The 17658-nt window shown below is 56.5% G+C and overlaps 1 protein-coding gene across 2 annotated transcripts; it reads left to right on the top strand.

The window, feature by feature from the left end:
- Nucleotides 1-1595: 1595 nt before the first annotated feature.
- On the top strand, nt 1596-17563 carry ARFGAP2 (ARF GTPase activating protein 2). 2 transcript variants are annotated; one of them, XM_075581672.1, is made up of 17 exons: nt 1596-1993; nt 3810-3928; nt 4031-4103; nt 5849-5980; nt 6489-6569; nt 6653-6758; nt 6908-6964; nt 7176-7220; nt 7521-7573; nt 7669-7805; nt 7882-8013; nt 8242-8367; nt 8543-8680; nt 15486-15609; nt 16223-16316; nt 16756-16874; nt 16996-17563. In XM_075581672.1, the coding sequence occupies exons 1-17, from the start codon at nt 1766-1768 to the stop codon at nt 17014-17016; spliced, it is 1785 nt and encodes a 594-aa protein (XP_075437787.1). In that variant the 5' UTR covers nt 1596-1765; the 3' UTR covers nt 17017-17563. The 2 variants fall into 2 exon arrangements, with proteins under 2 accessions (XP_075437787.1, XP_075437788.1); XM_075581673.1 differs by lacking the exon at nt 7176-7220 and having other exon boundaries at nt 1597-1993.
- Nucleotides 17564-17658: the final 95 nt, after the last annotated feature.

Genomic DNA, 17658 nt, shown 5'->3' with positions numbered 1-17658 from the left:
AGGACGTGGTAGGATAGAACATTCCCATTAAAATAACTTTTATTGATTAAAAAAATAAAAAAAAATAATGTTACTTGTTGCCGTCCTTGTGTTATCTCTGTAGATGAGCACTGACACACTACAGCTGTATATAGATATATATATATATATATATATATATGTGTGTGCTTGGTCTGTCTGTATGTGAGTCGCTCTCCTTCTCTCCTTTCCCTCTCTTATTCTCTCTCCTTTTCCTCTTCTTCTCCTCTCCCTCTTTTTTCCTCTCTTCTCTCCGTATTCTCTCTCTCCTTCTCTCCTTATTGTATTGTATGTCTTTATTTATATAGCGCCATAAATATACATAGCGCTTCACAGTAGTAATACATGTTGTAATCATATAAATAACAAATAATATAAATAACAGGTCATGGGAATAAGTGCTTCAGACATAAGCGTAACATTAAGGAAGAGGAGTCCCTGCTCCGAGGAGCTTACAATCTAATTGATAGGTAGGAGAAGGTATAGAGACAGTCTGAGGGAATTCTAGTAAGTGCGTCTGCAGGGGGCCAAGCTTTATGTATCATGTGTCCAGGATTATCCACAGTGCTATTCATATGCTTCTTTAAGCAGGTGTGTCTTAAGGTGGGTCTTAAAGGTGGATAGAGAGGGTGCTAGTCGGGTACTGAGGGGAAGGGCATTCCAGAGGTGCAGGGCAGTCAGTGAGAAAGGTTTAAGGCAGGAGAGGGCTTTAGATACAAAGGGGGTAGAAAGAAGACATCCTTGAGAAGACCGCAAGAGTCGGGATGGTGCATAGCGAGAAATTAGGGCTGAGATGTAAGGAGGGGCAGAGGAGTGTAAAGCTTTAAAAGTGAAGAGGAGAATTGAGTGCGAGATGCGGGATTTGATCAGAAGCCAGGAGAGGGATTTCAGGAGGGGAGACGCAGAGACAGATTTAGGAAAGAGTAGAGTGATTCTGTCAGCAGCGTTTAGGATATATTGTAGGGAAGGCAGGTGAGAGGCAGGAAGGCCGGACAGCAGGTTACAGAAATCGAGACGGGAGAATGAGGGCCTGAGTCAGAGTTTTAGCAGTCGAGCAACAGAGGAAAGGGCGTATCTTTGTTATATTGCGGAGGAAAAAGCGACAAGTTTTAGAAACGTTTTGAATATGAGAGGAGAATGTGAGAGCGGAGTCGAGTGTGACCCCTAGGCAGCGTGCTTGGGCTACTGGGTGAATGATGGTACTTCCAACAGTAATGTGGAAGGAGGTAGTAGGGCCAGGTTTGGGAGGAAGTATGAGGAGCTCCGTTTTTTCCATGTTAAATTTCAGTCGGCGGAGGGCCATCCAGGATGATATGAATGAGAGACATTCAGAAACGTTGGTCTGTACAGCAGGTGTAAGGTCAGGGGTTGAAAGGTAAATGTGTGTCGTCAGCATAGAGGTGATATTTAAATCCAAAAGATTATTCTCTCTTCTCCTTCCCCTCTCTTATTCTCTCTCCTTTCCCTCTTGTATTATCCCTCATTTCCTTCACTCCCCTTCTCTCTCTCCTTTCCCTCCCTCCCCTTCTCTATTTCCTTCTTTCTCTCCTCCTCTCTTCTCCTTCTCTCCCCTCTCTCCCTCTCTCCTTCTCTCTCCCCTAAATCTGTCTCCTCGCCCCTTGTATTGTGCTACGTCAAATTGTTTGAGGCCCCCGAGAGTCAACCATCCTTGTACACCCACAACGAGACAATGCATTGAATTACCCGGAGAGTGGGTGCCTGCCCCGTTGCCCACATACACTGTTTCATGTCAGGAACTGAGGGATTATCCTGCGCTATACACCTCGGCCCACATAGATCTCTTGGGTGTACCAACATGGCGGCCGGATGTTCGCTCGCTCCTCCGAGGCCCCGGGGTCACTGCAGGGGGCGGGACCGCGGTGGCTGCTGGGAAAGAGAGGACATGGCGGCGGAGCCGGGTAAAGCGGAGATTCAGGCCGTATTCAAGCGGCTGCGGGCGGCGCCGACCAACAAGGTGAGTGGGGATGCGGGGGTCTGTGTGTCACTTGCAGGGGGTGTCAGAGGGGGGGTACAGGGGTCTGTGTGTCACTGGCAAGGGGTGTCAGAGGGGGTGCAGGGGCTTGTGTGTCACTGGCAAGGGGTGTCAGAGGGGGTGCAGGGGCTGTGTGTCACTGGCAAGGGGTGTCAGAGGGGGTGCAGGGGCTGTGTGTCACTGGCGGGGGGTGCAGGGGCCTGTGTGTCATTGGCAGGGGGTGTCAGAGGGGGTGCAGGGGCCTGTGTGTCATTGGCAGGGGGTGTCAGAGGGGGTGCAGGGGCCTGTGACACTGTCAGGGGGATGCAGGAGCCTGTGTGTCACTGGCGGGGGGTGCGGGGGCCTGTGTGTCACTGGCGGGGGGTGCAGGGGCCTGTGTGTATCTGGCGGGGGGTACGGGGGCCTGTGTGTCACTGGCGGGGGGTGCGGGGGCCTGTGTGTCACTGGCGGGGGGTGCGGGGGCCTGTGTGTCACTGGCGGGGGGTGCGGGGGCCTGTGTGTCACTGGCGGGGGGTGCGGGGGCCTGTGTGTCACTGGCGGGGGGTGCAGGGGCCTGTGTGTCACTGGCGGGGGGTGCGGGGGCCTGTGTGTCACTGGCGGGGGGTGCAGGGGCCTGTGTGTCACTGGCGGGGGGTGCGGGGGGTGTCAGAAGGGGGTGCAGCCCAGTACTGTTCATACACCTGCAGCCCAGTATTGAGTGTGAGGTGCAGCCCACGCTGTGTGTACACCTGCAGCCCAGTACTGAGTGTGAGGTGCAGCATTGCCACCACCCTGCAGCTCAGTACTGAGTGTGAGGTGCAGTATTGCCACCACCCTGCAGCTCAGTACTGAGTGTGAGGTGCAGCATTGCCACCACCCTGCAGCTCAGTACTGAGTGTGAGGTGCAGCATTGTCACCACCCTGCAGCCCAGTACTGAGTGTGAGGTGCAGCATTGTCACCACCCTGCAGCCCAGTACTGAGTGTGAGGTGCAGCATTGTCACCACCCTGCAGCCCAGTACTGAGTGTGAGGTGCAGCATTGTCACCACCCTGCAGCCCAGTACTGAGTGTGAGGTGCAGCATTGTCACCACCCTGCAGCTCAGTACTGAGTGTGAGGTGCAGCATTGCCACCACCCTGCAGCTCAGTACTGAGTGTGAGGTGCAGCATTGCCACCACCCTGCAGCTGAGCTGGAATCATACGTTTTATTTACTTAAGAGACAATGTTTACTTTCCATTCCGTGGAAGTGATGGAGGCTGTTTGTGGGAGGGAGCCCCCAGCCATGGTGTCACCTTTGTCCTAAGCTTCCCAACATTTTTCCTGCCTCCTTGAAATGTCTTCTGGGTTCGGGCTTTTTACGTGGTTACTGCTTTTCTTGCATTAAAGAAGCAATCCTGCCTACCTTACATTTTATTTTTGCAAATATATATATAAAATTATGGAACCGCGACTGGGTGGTGGGGTCCCCCGAAACTGAGCAGTGCTATTTTTAGATCCAGGGACACCCCTGTTGCCAAGATATTTACATGTTTATTTGCCAGTCTCTTCCCCAATAGGCACCAAATCTCGCTGGCCTTGCAGGCCAATAGGAAAGGGAGGGGATGACGTTACAGCTTCCTATTGGACGGCTGTTTAAATGTCCACGGGGACACTGGTGAATATTGAGAACTGGGAGGGGGTCCTAAAAACGGAGCAGTTCAGCTCCCGTTAACCCCGCAGTTTGAATTCTGAAAGAATGAATAATCCCATACCTAAATTGCGTTGCAGCTTTAAAGCTATTTGTATTGTAATATGAGCTGTATCTCTGCTCTGTCTCAGTCCTGCTTTGATTGTGGAGCGAAGAATCCCAGCTGGGCCAGTATTCCGTATGGAGTCTTCCTATGCATTGACTGCTCTGGCATCCACCGCTCCCTGGGGGTGCATCTCAGTTTTATCAGGTGGGTGAGAGGAGGGTGTGGATGCTCTCAGCCCAAGCTATGGGGGCAGCCATTCTGGGGCACATAGGAAGCAGTGATTCAGTTTTGACTTCTCTCAAACAGGTCCACAGAGCTGGATTGCAACTGGAGCTGGTCCCAGCTGAGGTGCATGCAAGTGGGAGGCAACGCCAGCGCTGTGAGTAAATGTTCCAGGGGGAGGGTCTGTAGTCGGCAGTATGTGTTTCCCAGTCTGCTTGTTGGTTATTCTCATGCATGATATGTCTCTATATAGTAGCGTATATTTAAAATCAGAGACAAAACATGAAACACAGACAGAGCCCAGTGCTACATCCATTGACACAAATACACGGTACAGTGCCGATATAGATATATATAGATACAGATATCTTTTGAATAAAATGGTCTTTTAGTTTAACTCTTTGGCCAAAGTGTCGTAAGCCCATGAGCCCCTCCAAGGCAGACCACGTATCATGGGTCCTAACACTAATATAAATTCTTAATAACCTGTACATTAGTATCGGTGGTGATCAGAGAGTTTGATCAAGAAAGAAACCCTTCTAGGTAGCACACTCTTGTCACGTGTGTAGTGTCATATTCACTGGACTTAATTGGTCCAACAGTTAGATACTGTATGTCTGAGTAGTGCCCAGATTCACAGGGGAAATCAAAAATAATAAAATTTTATTGAATCTACATAGATATTAAAAACACATATACAGTATTAAAAATCCCTATTATGTAGAGTGGTGATAGTGTTTTGTCATGAATCAATCGGTATATTACCATATGTAAAACAAAATCTTGAATAGAAAGTCAAGATTTTGTTTTACATATGGTAATATACCGATTGATTCATGACAAAACACTATCACCACTCTACATAATAGGGATTTTTAATAATGTATATGTGTTTTTAATATCTATGTAGATTCAATAAAAAAAAATTATTTTTGATTTCCCCTGTGAATCTGGGCACTACTCAGACATACAGTATCTAACTGTTGGACCAATTAAGTCCAGTGAATATGACACTACACACGTGACAGGAGTGTGCTACCTAGAAGGGTTTCTTTCTTGATCAAACTCTCTGATCACCACCGATACTATTGTATTTAATACCCTTACAGCACCTGTCATTTATAATTACATTGTTCAAATTATTTAAGGTGACAGCGGTCTATTTCACTTATTCTTTGTAACCTGTACATTACCAGGAAGAATGATTTATAATAAATCTGTCAAAATTAGTTGCATAGTTCTAAGTCTGATTGAAGCTCTTATTAACCTGTACAATACCAGGAAAAGCACTCTGTATTAGATTTGTCGCATTCAAACTGCATGCAAGTTTCCATGAGTGTGGAAGGTGAAATGGAGTGAACTTTAACCATTTAAAAGTGGGAGGGGGTGAGCTTCAAACCTGGGAAAGCTTGGAGGGGCTCATGGGCTTACAACACTTTGGCCAAAGAGTTAAACTAAAAGACCATTTTATTCAAAAGATATCTATATATATATATATATATATATATATATATATATATATATATATATATATATATATATATATATATATAGATATATATATATATATATATATATAGATATATATATATGCACTGTACCGTGTATTTGTGTCAATGGATGTAGCACTGGGCTCTGTCTGTGTTTCATGTTTTGTCTCTGATTTTAAATCTATATTGCGATGCCCAGTAGCACTCCTCTTTCACACCTATACGCATATGTATGTATGTATGTATATATATATGGTGTGGTTATTTTGGGGGTTCAATATGAGCTTATAGGGGTTCTGTATGCTCTATATAGTAGCGCTCAGGAGCTCAGTATATAACCAGCTTGTTCTGAGACCTGCAGCCACCTCCTGGCCTCCTCCTCTCATCCTCCTTTCTGTCTTGTACCTGTCAGAACGCCTTCTTCCACCAGCACGGATGCACCACCAATGACACCAACACCAAGTACAACAGCCGCTGTGCTCAGATGTACCGGGAGAAAATCCGGCAGCTGGCCAGCACCGCCATGTCCCGGCACGACACGGACGTGAGTGCGCAGGCTGAGCTTCTTTCTCTGGGTAAAGAGTTGGTTGGTAAAGAGCTAGCTGTGGAGAGATAAGCAGCATCTAGAGGGCTAGCATAGTGCCGATCAGGGCCTTCTCTTTCTTTTCAGCTCTGATGACCTGCACATCCGTTTTACTTCTTTAAGCAATCCAAGCTCTGCACAGATAATTGGAGGGCACGCCACTGACATGTACCGTCTGTCTCTTTAGCTGTACACAGAAGGATTAACAGGGACGCGTGCAGTCAGTTTCTAGCTGCACAGATTGGGGTGTTCTCCACCTCTTATTTTTGGAATAAACCATGACGTGTTATTTCTTGTAGCTATACATATATTGGGAACTGGTGGAGCACTGGTGCCCTGCGTAGGGCCGGTGGAGGTGGTAGACGTGACATTGGTTCTTTGCTTCTCTTGGTATATAGAGGGAGCAGCGCGAATGTGTGGCTTTGGATGGATTGATGGAATAACCCAGATGTGTGTTGTCTCTCTCTAGCTTTGGATAGATGGGATGAACTGCTCTCTTGTACATTCACCAGAGAAGAAAGAGTCTGACTTCTTTGCTGAGCTGACCCAGGTATATGTCCTGCACTTGTTACCAGTGGGGGGTGGGGAGGGGTGTAGGGGTAACGGAACCATCCTAATCAGTATCTTGTTCAGCCACCCAGTTCCTGGGACGCAGCACCGTCCATAGAACAAATCACAGGGATGAGTCCCGCGACGTTAACAAGACTTGCCAGCGCTGCTGAGAGCAGCGATCCCCAACGTAAGTGTTTGGTGTAATAGCGAGAAAGCTTGTTCTGTTAGTTGGGTGGTAGTGGGAAGGTTTAGGATCGTGTCCCAAGGACTTTGGAGGGCGTGTGGTCATGCAGACCAGATGGTTTTTATTCCATTGTAAGAACATTGTGTCCACAGATCCAGAGACTGGTCCCAGTGTTGATATCCTGAGCACATCCCCCAAAGCCAGAATAGGTAAGTGAATCGGCGGCTGTTTTACGTGGGCACCTTGGCTGTGCTCCCAAAGGAGGCTGACGAGAGCCCCGGCCATGAATCCTGGATAGACCTGTAACGTGATCGGGTTGATGGTGACTCCCAAGGCTAGGTTGCGCCTGAAGTTTAGATGTACGCCGTGCGCCTTGTCCCTTGCGCCCCTGCTGAACATACATGTTCCTCTCTTCCTCAGACCGGGCCATGTGCTTCTCTGTTCAGGAGCTGACCCCGAGCGCAGGTGACCTCATGGTGACTGGCTCGCTCTTGCTGCTGTGTGCTTGGCATGTCACATGCTGTGTATTTAGCAGGCTGGAGAGGGCTGTGATTAGGGTTTTCCTCTGTCTTATTCTCTTGATGGGGGGTTGCCCAATCTGCCTGTATAACAGGATGCCTCTGCGCACCAAGAGCTTTGTATAACGCGCCCCCCCCCCCCCCCGCTGCCTCTGGCACTCGGGCGCTCTGCCATCTACCCACTAACACCCAGTGCATGCGCGCGCACACTCTCCCTGCACTCATTCATACCTCTCCCTTCTTACAGAAGTGAAGCCCACTCTCATTGGGAAGAAGAAGCCAACCACTGCAAAGAAAGGGGTGAGGGCTATAATAAACAGTGGGGTCTAATGCGTGCGTGTATTGAGTAGAGGGTGCAAATTGTGACCGCCTCCTGCTGCTTCTGCCTTTTATAGCTGGGTGCTAAGAAGGGTCTGGGTGCCCAGAAGGTGAGCAGCCAGAGCTTCAATGAGATCGAGCGTCGGGCGCAGGTGGCAGAGAAGCTAAGAGAGCAGCAGGCATCCGAGCTGAGGAAAGAAGCCGAGGAGTCCCTGTGAGTCTCTGCTTCCCGTCCCCTGCCCTGTCTGGGTGTAAATGTCTGCGGTCTGACCGTGTGTGTCTCTATTTAGTGTCTCCTCCATGCGTCTGGCTTACCAGGAGCTGCAGATCGACAGGAAAAAGGAGGAGAAAAAGCTGCAGAACCTGGAAGGGAAGAAACGAGAGCAGGCCGAGCGCCTGGGCATGGGGCTAGCCCCCCGCAGGTACACACTGTGTGTGTTCAGGGTGTGCATATTGTGTGCTTTAGCATGCCGTGTATCCTGTGTGTGTTTGCCTCTCGGTTCTTCTCATTTGGAAGCATTGCCGATGTGTTGGTCAGTGATGCTCCCATGGTCCCCCTCTTGCACGGTCCCCCTCTTGCACGGTCCCCCTCTTGCACGGTCCCCCTCTTGCATCTTTCCCTTCAACAGCTGTCTGCTTTGTTCCTGCAGCTCCATCTCTCACTCTGTCCTCTCGGAGATGCACGTGATCGAGCAGGAGACCCCAGTCGCTGCTAAATCCTCCCGCTCTCAGCTCGACCTAATGGAGGATGCAAGCTTCACTTCCGGACCCCCCAAGTACGTTGCTCGTCCGCCGGTGTGAGCCGCAAGGGAGGAGCAGTGGGGTACCCCTGCAAACTGCTCTGCGGGATAGCTGAATATATCAGACTGCTGCATGTGCCTTTTCAGTTCTGACTTCATTGTGTGACTTGATCACCTCATTGGGGTGGAAGGTAACCGTCCCTCTCTTCAGGTATAAGGACAACCCATTTACGCTTGGAGACAGCTTCAGCTCACGATGGGAAGCAGAAAGCTCATCATGGGGAGCAGCTGACAAGGGGGAGGAGGAGAGAGAGGTGACAATCTCCAGCATCCAACCTGTGCGAGATCGGTGAGTTCCTGCAGGGTGGCTCAAGACACCCCGCTCCCCCCCCCCCAACAGGTTAGGGTTTAATATCCCAGCTTCAGCACAGGTGGCTTAGTCTTCGACTGCACCACCTGTGCTGATGCTGGGATATCCTGAAAACCTGATCTGTTGGGGGTGTCTTGAGGACTGAAGCTGAGCACCTCCAGAGTTACAGGCTCGTTGTGGTACCATCTATTCACTGCATAGACGCACATCGCTGGGCTTTGAGCTTGGTTCATGGTATTTTCTGTAGATTTAAAACCAGAGACAGAACATGAAACACAGACAGAGCCCAGTGCTACATCCATTGACACAAATACACGGTACAGTGCATATATATAGATATATAGAGAAAGATTTAGATAGATATATATCTCTATATATCTATCTCTATATATCTATCTCTATATATCTCTCTATATCAACTGTAAATATTACTGTATATTCATTTGCATGTCTTAGACAGGTCTGCAACCCTGTCTTTCACCATTATCGCCCAGCACTCAGCACTTCCACTGCAGCAAGGGATTCTGGGAAAAGACATGCAAATGAGCACACAGTAGTACCACCTTTTTGTCTCAAGCTCATATTACATTAGCAACCCTTAAGCCAATGCACGCTGCTTTAAACACAGCTTTTAAGCATAGGCTGGGGTGAGATGCAAAGCCAGTAAACCCACTCACAGACAGACATGTTTCAACCTTGATGGGTATCCTCAGTGTGAGGTTGGTTGCTGGCTCTGCTGGTGTGAGACTAAGAGAAGGTATTCACCATTCTCAAAAGCTGCACAGTTTCTTTACATTTACTAGAAAAAAGGGCCCTTCATTCCCAAACCCTTTCCAGGTCTGCACTTCGTTCCTGACGTACACAGCTTCCATCACCCTAAAATCCTCCTCATCCCATCACTCTCACCCCGAGGAGATACTTTTTCCATTTAAAAACACGAATATATTTTTAACATTTTATAAATGAAATGTGTTCTTCGCCGGAGAGCGTGAAACGAGGGGGAACTCTCCGTGCATTACTTCCTGGTAACGCGTTTTATAAATCAGTATCTCGGGGTGATGGGATGAGGGGGGTATTAAGGTGACGGATGCAGTGTATGTAAGAAATGCTAGGGGGGGGGACGGGACCCAGGGGAAGGGGTAAGGTACCCACTCCCAGGGCGGCAGAAGGGTTAAGTGGCCCGAGAGTGGGGGGGATAGAGTACTTTAAAAGGAAAGTGAGGAGAGGAACTCCTACTTGTCCCCGCTGCTCTCTCCCCTTGCTGCTCTCTCTCCCCCCCCCCCTTCACTCTGAGTCTGCATTCAGAAGCAGGAAGGGGGGGGGGCACAGTGGCTTCAAAGCTGCACCTCTGACCACCGGCATCCTGTAATATCGCGATATCCGGTAATCCTGTAATATTGCGATAGCAGGTAATCTCCCATATCAACATTCTGGGAGATTATCACGATATTGCTGAATACCGGTATATTGCCCAGTCCTACTCCTGTGTCACTGAGCGTGCCACCGCTGCCTCCTCCCGTGTCTGAGCATGCCACCGCTGCCTCCTCCCGTGTCTGAGCATGCCACCGCTGCCTCCTCCCGTGTCTGAGCGTGCCACCGCTGCCTCCTCCCGTGTCTGAGCATGCCACCGCTGCCTCCTCCTGTGTCTGAGCATGCCACCGCTGCCTCCTCCTGTGTCTGAGCATGCCACCGCTGCCTCCTCCCGTGTCTGAGCATGCCACCGCTGCCTCCTCCCGTGTCTGAGCGTGCCACCGCTGCCTCCTCCCGTGTCTGAGCGTGCCACCGCTACCTCCTCCCGTGTCTGAGCATGCCACCGCTGCCTCCTCCCGTGTCTGAGCGTGCCACCGCTACCTCCTCCCGTGTCTGAGCGTGCCACCGCTGCCTCCTCCCGTGTCACGGAGCGTGCCACTGCTGCTTCCTCCCGTGTCACGGAGCGTGCCACCGCTGCTTCCTCCCGTGTCTGAGCATGCCACCGCTGCCCTTCTCCCGTGTCACTGGGCGTGCCACCGCTGCCCTAGTCCCGTGTCCCTGGGCGTGCCACCGCTGCCCTAGTCCCGTGTCCCTGGGCGTGCCACCGCTGCCCTAGTCCCGTGTCACTGAGCGTGCCACCGCTGCCCTAGTCCCGTGTCCCTGGGCGTGCCACCGCTGCCCTAGTCCCGTGTCCCTGAGCGTGCCACCGCTGCCCTAGTCCCTGGGCGTGCCACCGCTGCCCTAGTCCCGTGTCACTGAGCGTGCCACCGCTGCCCTAGTCCCGTGTCCCTGGGCGTGCCACCGCTGCCCTAGTCCCGTGTCACTGAGCGTGCCACCGCTGCCCTAGTCCCGTGTCCCTGAGCGTGCCACCGCTGCCCTAGTCCCTGGGCGTGCCACCGCTGCCCTAGTCCCGTGTCCCTGGGCGTGACCAGCTGCCCTAGTCCCGTGTCCCTGGGCGTGCCACCGCTGCCCTAGTCCCGTGTCCCTGGGCGTGCCACCGCTGCCCTAGTCCCGTGTCGCTGGGCGTGCCACCGCTGCCCTAGTCCCGTGTCACTGAGCGTGCCACCGCTGCCGCCTCCCGTGTCACTGAGCGTGCCACCGCTGCCCTTCTCCCGTGTCACTGAGCGTGCCACCGCTGCCTCCTCCCGTGTCACTGAGCGTGCCACCGCTGCCCTTCTCCCGTGTCACTGAGCGTGCTACCGCTGCCCTCCCATGTCACTGAGCGTGCCACCGCTGCCCTAGTCCCGTGTCCCTGGGCGTGCCACCGCTGCCCTAGTCCCGTGTCCCTGGGCGTGCCACCGCTGCCCTAGTCCCGTGTCCCTGGGCGTGCCACCGCTGCCCTAGTCCCATGTCACTGAGCGTGCCACCGCTGCCCTAGTCCCGTGTCCCTGGGCGTGCCACCGCTGCCCTAGTCCCGTGTCCCTGGGCGTGCCACCGCTGCCCTAGTCCCGTGTCCCTGGGCGTGCCACCGCTGCCCTAGTCCCGTGTCCCTGGGCGTGCCACCGCTGCCCTAGTCCCGTGTCCCTGAGCGTGCCACCGCTGCCCTAGTCCCGTGTCCCTGGGCGTGCCACCGCTGCCCTCCCATGTCACTGAGCGTGCCACCGCTGCCCTAGTCCCGTGTCGCTGAGCGTGCCACCGCTGCCCTAGTCCCGTGTCCCTGGGCGTGCCACCGCTGCCCTAGTCCCTGGGCGTGCCACCGCTGCCCTAGTCCCGTGTCACTGAGCGTGCCACCGCTGCCCTAGTCCCTGGGCGTGCCACCGCTGCCCAGTCCCGTGTCCCTGAGCGTGCCACTGCTGCCGTACTCCCGTGTCCCTGAGCGTGCCACCGCTGCCCTAGTCCCGTGTCGCTGAGCGTGCCACCGCTGCCCTAGTCCCGTGTCCCTGGGCGTGCCACCGCTGCCCTAGTCCCGTGTCCCTGGGCGTGCCACCGCTGCCCTCCCATGTCACTGAGCGTGCCACCGCTGCCCTAGTCCCGCGTCGCTGGGCGTGCCACCGCTGCCCTAGTCCCGTGTCACTGAGCGTGCCACCGCTGCCCTAGTCCCGTGTCACTGGGCGTGCCACCGCTGCCCTAGTCCCGTGTCACTGAGCGTGCCACCGCTGCCCTAGTCCCGCGTCACTGGGCGTGCCACCACTGCCCAGTCCCGTGTCCCTGAGCGTGCCACCGCTGCCCTAGTCCCGTGTCACTGGGCGTGCCACCGCTGCCCTAGTCCCATGTCACTGAGCGTGCCACCGCTGCCCTAGTCCCGTGTCCCTGGGCGTGCCACCGCTGCCCTAGTCCCGTGTCCCTGGGCGTGCCACCGCTGCCCTAGTCCCGTGTCCCTGGGCGTGCCACCGCTGCCCTAGTCCCGTGTCACTGAGCGTGCCACCGGTGCCCTAGTCCCGTGTCCCTGGGCGTGCCACCGCTGCCCTAGTCCCGTGTCACTGAGCGTGCCACCGCTGCCCTAGTCCCGTGTCACTGAGCGTGCCACCGCTGCCCTAGTCCCGTGTCACTGAGCGTGCCACCGCTGCCCTAGTCCCGTGTCACTGAGCGTGCCACCGCTGCCCTAGTCCCGTGTCACTGAGCGTGCCACCGCTGCCCTAGTCCCGTGTCACTGAGCGTGCCACCGCTGCCCTAGTCCCGTGTCACTGGGCGTGCCACCGCTGCCCTAGTCCCGTGTCCCTGGGCGTGCCACCGCTGCCCTAGTCCCGTGTCCCTGGGCGTGCCACCGCTGCCCTAGTCCCGTGTCCCTGGGCGTGCCACCGCTGCCCTAGTCCCTGGGCGTGCCACCGCTGCCCTAGTCCCGTGTCCCTGGGCGTGTCACCGCTGCCCTAGTCCCGTGTCCCTGGGCGTGCCACCGCTGCCCTAGTCCCGCGTCGCTGGGCGTGCCACCGCTGCCCTAGTCCCGTGTCCCTGGGCGTGCCACCGCTGCCGCCTCCCGTGTCACTGAGCGTGCCACCGCTGCCCTAGTCCCGTGTCACTGAGCGTGCCACCGCTGCCCTAGTCCCGTGTCCCTGGGCGTGCCACCGCTGCCCTAGTCCCGCGTCGCTGGGCGTGCCACCGCTGCCCTAGTCCCGCGTCACTGAGCGTGCCACCGCTGCCCTAGTCCCGTGTCACTGGGCGTGCCACCGCTGCCCTAGTCCCGTGTCCCTGGGCGTGCCACCGCTGCCCTAGTCCCGCGTCGCTGGGCGTGCCACCGCTGCCCTAGTCCCGTGTCCCTGGGCGTGCCACCGCTGCCGCCTCCCGTGTCACTGAGCGTGCCACCGCTGCCCTAGTCCCGTGTCACTGAGCGTGCCACCGCTGCCCTAGTCCCGTGTCCCTGGGCGTGCCACCGCTGCCCTAGTCCCGTGTCCCTGGGCGTGCCACCGCTGCCCTAGTCCCGTGTCACTGGGCGTGCCACCGCTGCCCTAGTCCCGCGTCGCTGGGCGTGCCACCGCTGCCCTAGTCCCGTGTCCCTGAGCGTGCCACCGCTGCCCTAGTCCCGTGTCCCTGAGCGTGCCACCGCTGCCCTAGTCCCGCGTCCCTGGGCGTGCCACCGCTGCCCTAGTCCCGTGTCCCTGAGCGTGCCACCGCTGCCCTAGTCCCGTGTCCCTGAGCGTGCCACCGCTGCCCTAGTCCCGTGTCCCTGGGCGTGCCACCGCTGCCCTAGTCCCGCGTCGCTGGGCGTGCCACCGCTGCCCTAGTCCCGTGTCCCTGGGCGTGCCACCGCTGCCGCCTCCCGTGTCACTGAGCGTGCCACCGCTGCCCTAGTCCCGTGTCACTGAGCGTGCCACCGCTGCCCTAGTCCCGTGTCCCTGGGCGTGCCACCGCTGCCCTAGTCCCGTGTCCCTGGGCGTGCCACCGCTGCCCTAGTCCCGTGTCGCTGGGCGTGCCACCGCTGCCCTAGTCCCGCGTCGCTGGGCGTGCCACCGCTGCCCTAGTCCCGTGTCCCTGAGCGTGCCACCGCTGCCCTAGTCCCGTGTCCCTGGGCGTGCCACCGCTGCCCTAGTCCCGCGTCGCTGGGCGTGCCACCGCTGCCCTAGTCCCGTGTCCCTGAGCGTGCCACCGCTGCCCTAGTCCCGTGTCCCTGAGCGTGCCACCGCTGCCCTAGTCCCTGGGCGTGCCACCGCTGCCCTAGTCCCGTGTCCCTGGGCGTGCCACCGCTGCCCTAGTCCCGTGTCCCTGGGCGTGCCACCGCTGCCCTAGTCCCGTGTCACTGGGCGTGCCACCGCTGCCCTAGTCCCGTGTCCCTGGGCGTGCCACCGCTGCCCTAGTCCCGTGTCACTGGGCGTGCCACCGCTGCCCTAGTCCCGTGTCCCTGGGCGTGCCACCGCTGCCCTAGTCCCTGGGCGTGCCACCGCTGCCCTAGTCCCTGGGCGTGCCACCGCTGCCCTAGTCCCGTGTCACTGGGCGTGCCACCGCTGCCCTAGTCCCTGGGCGTGCCACCGCTGCCCTAGTCCCTGGGCGTGCCACCGCTGCCCTAGTCCCGTGTCCCTGGGCGTGCCACCGCTGCCCTAGTCCCGCGTCGCTGGGCGTGCCACCGCTGCCCTAGTCCCGTGTCCCTGGGCGTGCCACCGCTGCCCTAGTCCCGTGTCCCTGGGCGTGACCAGCTGCCCTAGTCCCGTGTCGCTGAACGTGCCACCGCTGCCCTAGTCCCGTGTCCCTGAGCGTGCCACCGCTGCCCTAGTCCCGTGTCCCTGGGCGTGCCACCGCTGCCCTAGTCCCGCGTCGCTGGGCGTGCCACCGCTGCCCTAGTCCCGCGTCGCTGGGCGTGCCACCGCTGCCCTAGTCCCGTGTCACTGAGCGTGCCACCGCTGCCCTAGTCCCGTGTCACTGAGCGTGCCACCGCTGCCCTAGTCCCGTGTCGCTGGGCGTGCCACCGCTGCCCTAGTCCCGTGTCACTGAGCGTGCCACCGCTACCCTAGTCCCGTGTCCCTGGGCGTGCCACCGCTGCCCTAGTCCCGTGTCACTGAGCGTGCCACCGGTGCCCTAGTCCCGTGTCCCTGGGCGTGCCACCGCTGCCCTAGTCCCGTGTCACTGAGCGTGCCACCGCTGCCCTAGTCCCGTGTCCCTGGGCGTGCCACCGCTGCCCTAGTCCCGTGTCCCTGGGCGTGCCACCGCTGCCCTAGTCCCGTGTCCCTGGGCGTGCCACCGCTGCCCTAGTCCCTGGGCGTGCCACCGCTGCCCTAGTCCCGCGTCGCTGGGCGTGCCACCGCTGCCCTAGTCCCGTGTCCCTGGGCGTGCCACCGCTGCCCTAGTCCCGCGTCGCTGGGCGTGCCACCGCTGCCCTAGTCCCTGGGCGTGCCACCGCTGCCCACTCCCGCGTCGCTGGGCGCCGCTGACTCCTCCCATCTTTCAGACCTGCGAGCAGAAGAAAGCCAGAGAGCTCCCAAGCTGCAGAATCCAGCGAAGCCCGGACTAAGTTCGCCAGCGCCAAAGCCATCTCCTCTGACATGTTCTTTGGGAGGGAGCAGGATGCCGAGGTGAGACCTTCATCCTTCTTTATTGTCCCCTAAGGACAACCAATGACTCTCTAACCCCCTTCAATGCCACAGCGACCTGCGTGTTGGTGCAGCGACCTCTGGAAGCAGAGAGGTTCTGCAGTGCAGGAGTTGGGTTACCCTATTCAGTGTCCTTTCCCGTGACCCCTTTAAAACGTGGTTCCTCTGCCCCTCCTTGCGTGACCGCTCCTGTCTCTCGCTGTCCCCCCCTGCTCACCTCCCTTGTGGTTGGCACAATGCTCGTCTTCTTTGCACCTGATACCTTTCTAATAAACTCCTTCTGTATCACTGGATCTCCCTCGCCCCCAGCGTTTTCCCGGCCCCCCTCTTTCACCATCATCCGATGGCCTGCGTCCTCCACCGCGCAGGCAGCATTCATACACCTGCGTCTGCTCCAACTCACTTTCCGTTGCTGTCCCGATTGTTAGCGTCATGCATTCACCTTCTGTAGAAGCTATAAACTGTGATTGCTCTAAAGTGACTGTCTCCACGTTCTCGGTGCCCTGTTTGCTTCTGATTGCTGCTTTTATCCTCATTGTATTATTTGTACGGTAAAGCGTTGTGCGTATAATGATGCCGTCTCCCCTGTGTACAGTATGAAGCCAGATCCCGCCTGCAGCAGCTCTCATCCAGTAACGCCATCAGCTCCGCGGACCTCTTCGGAGAGTCCGACCCGACAAATATGGCAGGTTTGTGAGCCTAACACATCTGTCCCGTGACATGTCTCTCTCGCTCTATCTCTCTCTGTGTCCTGACCGTCTCTCTCGCTCTTTCTGTGTGCCCTGACCTCTGATCTCGCTCTCTCTCCGCTGCTCTCTGACCTGTCTCTTATATCTCAGTTTGATTTTCCTTTTGCAGTAGCCAGTGTTTTAATTCATTATTATTAGTTTTTTTTTTTTTTTATATAAAGCTCAACCTAATATATTCAACAATGCAGTGACATAGGAAATCTATGTGTACAAAAGTGTGAGCATTAAGATCAATAGTACAAGGCGACGCTTGCCTGGGGGGGGCGACGCTTGCCTGGGGGGGGGGGGGGGGGGTTGACGCTGCCTGTGGGGGGGGGCGACGCTTGCCTAGGGGGCACTGCCGGCGCCTCGGTGAGCAGGTTTCTTACCTTGCCCGCAGCCGGAGTCTCCCTGGGGAACGTGCTGCCGGCTGCAGACATCACACACTTCAAGCAGGGCGTGAAATCTGTGGCGGGCAAGATGGCGGTTCTGGCGAACGGCGTGATGAACTCTCTGCAGGTGAACAGGAGCAGCACAGACTGCTAACCCCCTCCCACCTGCCTAAGCCAGCTCTGGCTCGCCGAGCTCTCTATCTGGCTCGCCGCGCTCGCTCACCGCGCACTCTCTCTCACACCTACAGGACCGTTACAGTTCCTATTAAAGGGTTCCCGTGGAGGAGACGCTCCGGACATGTGACTAGCAATTCCCACCCGTGTGATCTGGGTTAGTGGGAACGAGGAGTCGGAGAGGAAGAAAGTAACCTGAGCATCCAGTATTCCTGTCTCCCTAACCCCGTGCCCCCCACGGGAGCCCCCCTTTTTGTTTAATCCTCCTGCACCCCTGCGGGTCCCCACAGCTGCGGGAGGCCTGGGGGCCAGTGCTTTAATTTAACGTGTGTATTAGTGTGAGAATGGTTTGGGGGTCCCACTTCTGTAGGGTCTCTCGTGTGTTACAGCAGGGGGCTCAACTCCCAGTCCTCAAGCCCCCCCCCCAACAGGTCAGGTTTCCAGGATATCCCAGCTTCAGCAAAGGCGGTTCAATCAGTCCCTGCATCAGCACAAGTGGTTGAGCCTCTTCTTGAGCCACCTGTGCTGAAGCAGTGATATCCTGAAAACCTGACCCGTTGAGGGGGCTTGAGGACTGGGGTTGAGCCCCCCTTTTTACAAGAAGCAAAACCTGTCTGTATCGCATGAAAGGCTTGTGGGGGGAGGGGGGGTGGGGAGGGAGAAGCAGGGGGGTGGGGAGGGAGAAGCAGGGGGGTGAGGAGGGTAACATATCTTTAGATGTTCAATGACTTCCCTCT

This window comes from Ascaphus truei, unplaced genomic scaffold, assembly GCF_040206685.1.
Source record: "Ascaphus truei isolate aAscTru1 unplaced genomic scaffold, aAscTru1.hap1 HAP1_SCAFFOLD_1474, whole genome shotgun sequence".
Taxonomy (NCBI): Eukaryota; Metazoa; Chordata; class Amphibia; order Anura; family Ascaphidae; genus Ascaphus; species Ascaphus truei.
This window is presented reverse-complemented; position numbering and strand designations above follow the sequence as displayed.

What these genes read in the sequence shown, in the direction of transcription:
- ARFGAP2 (XM_075581672.1), top strand. Translation starts at nt 1,766, where the DNA reads ATGTCAGGAACTGAGGGATTATCCTGCGCTATACACCTCGGCCCACAT. An exon ending in TGAGAGCAGCGATCCCCAAC is followed by an intron (nt 6,759 to 6,907) that starts GTAAGTGTTTGG and finishes TTGTGTCCACAG; the next exon opens with ATCCAGAGACTGGTCCCAGT. An exon ending in GCGTGATGAACTCTCTGCAG is followed by an intron (nt 16,875 to 16,995) that starts GTGAACAGGAGC and finishes TCACACCTACAG; the next exon opens with GACCGTTACAGTTCCTATTA.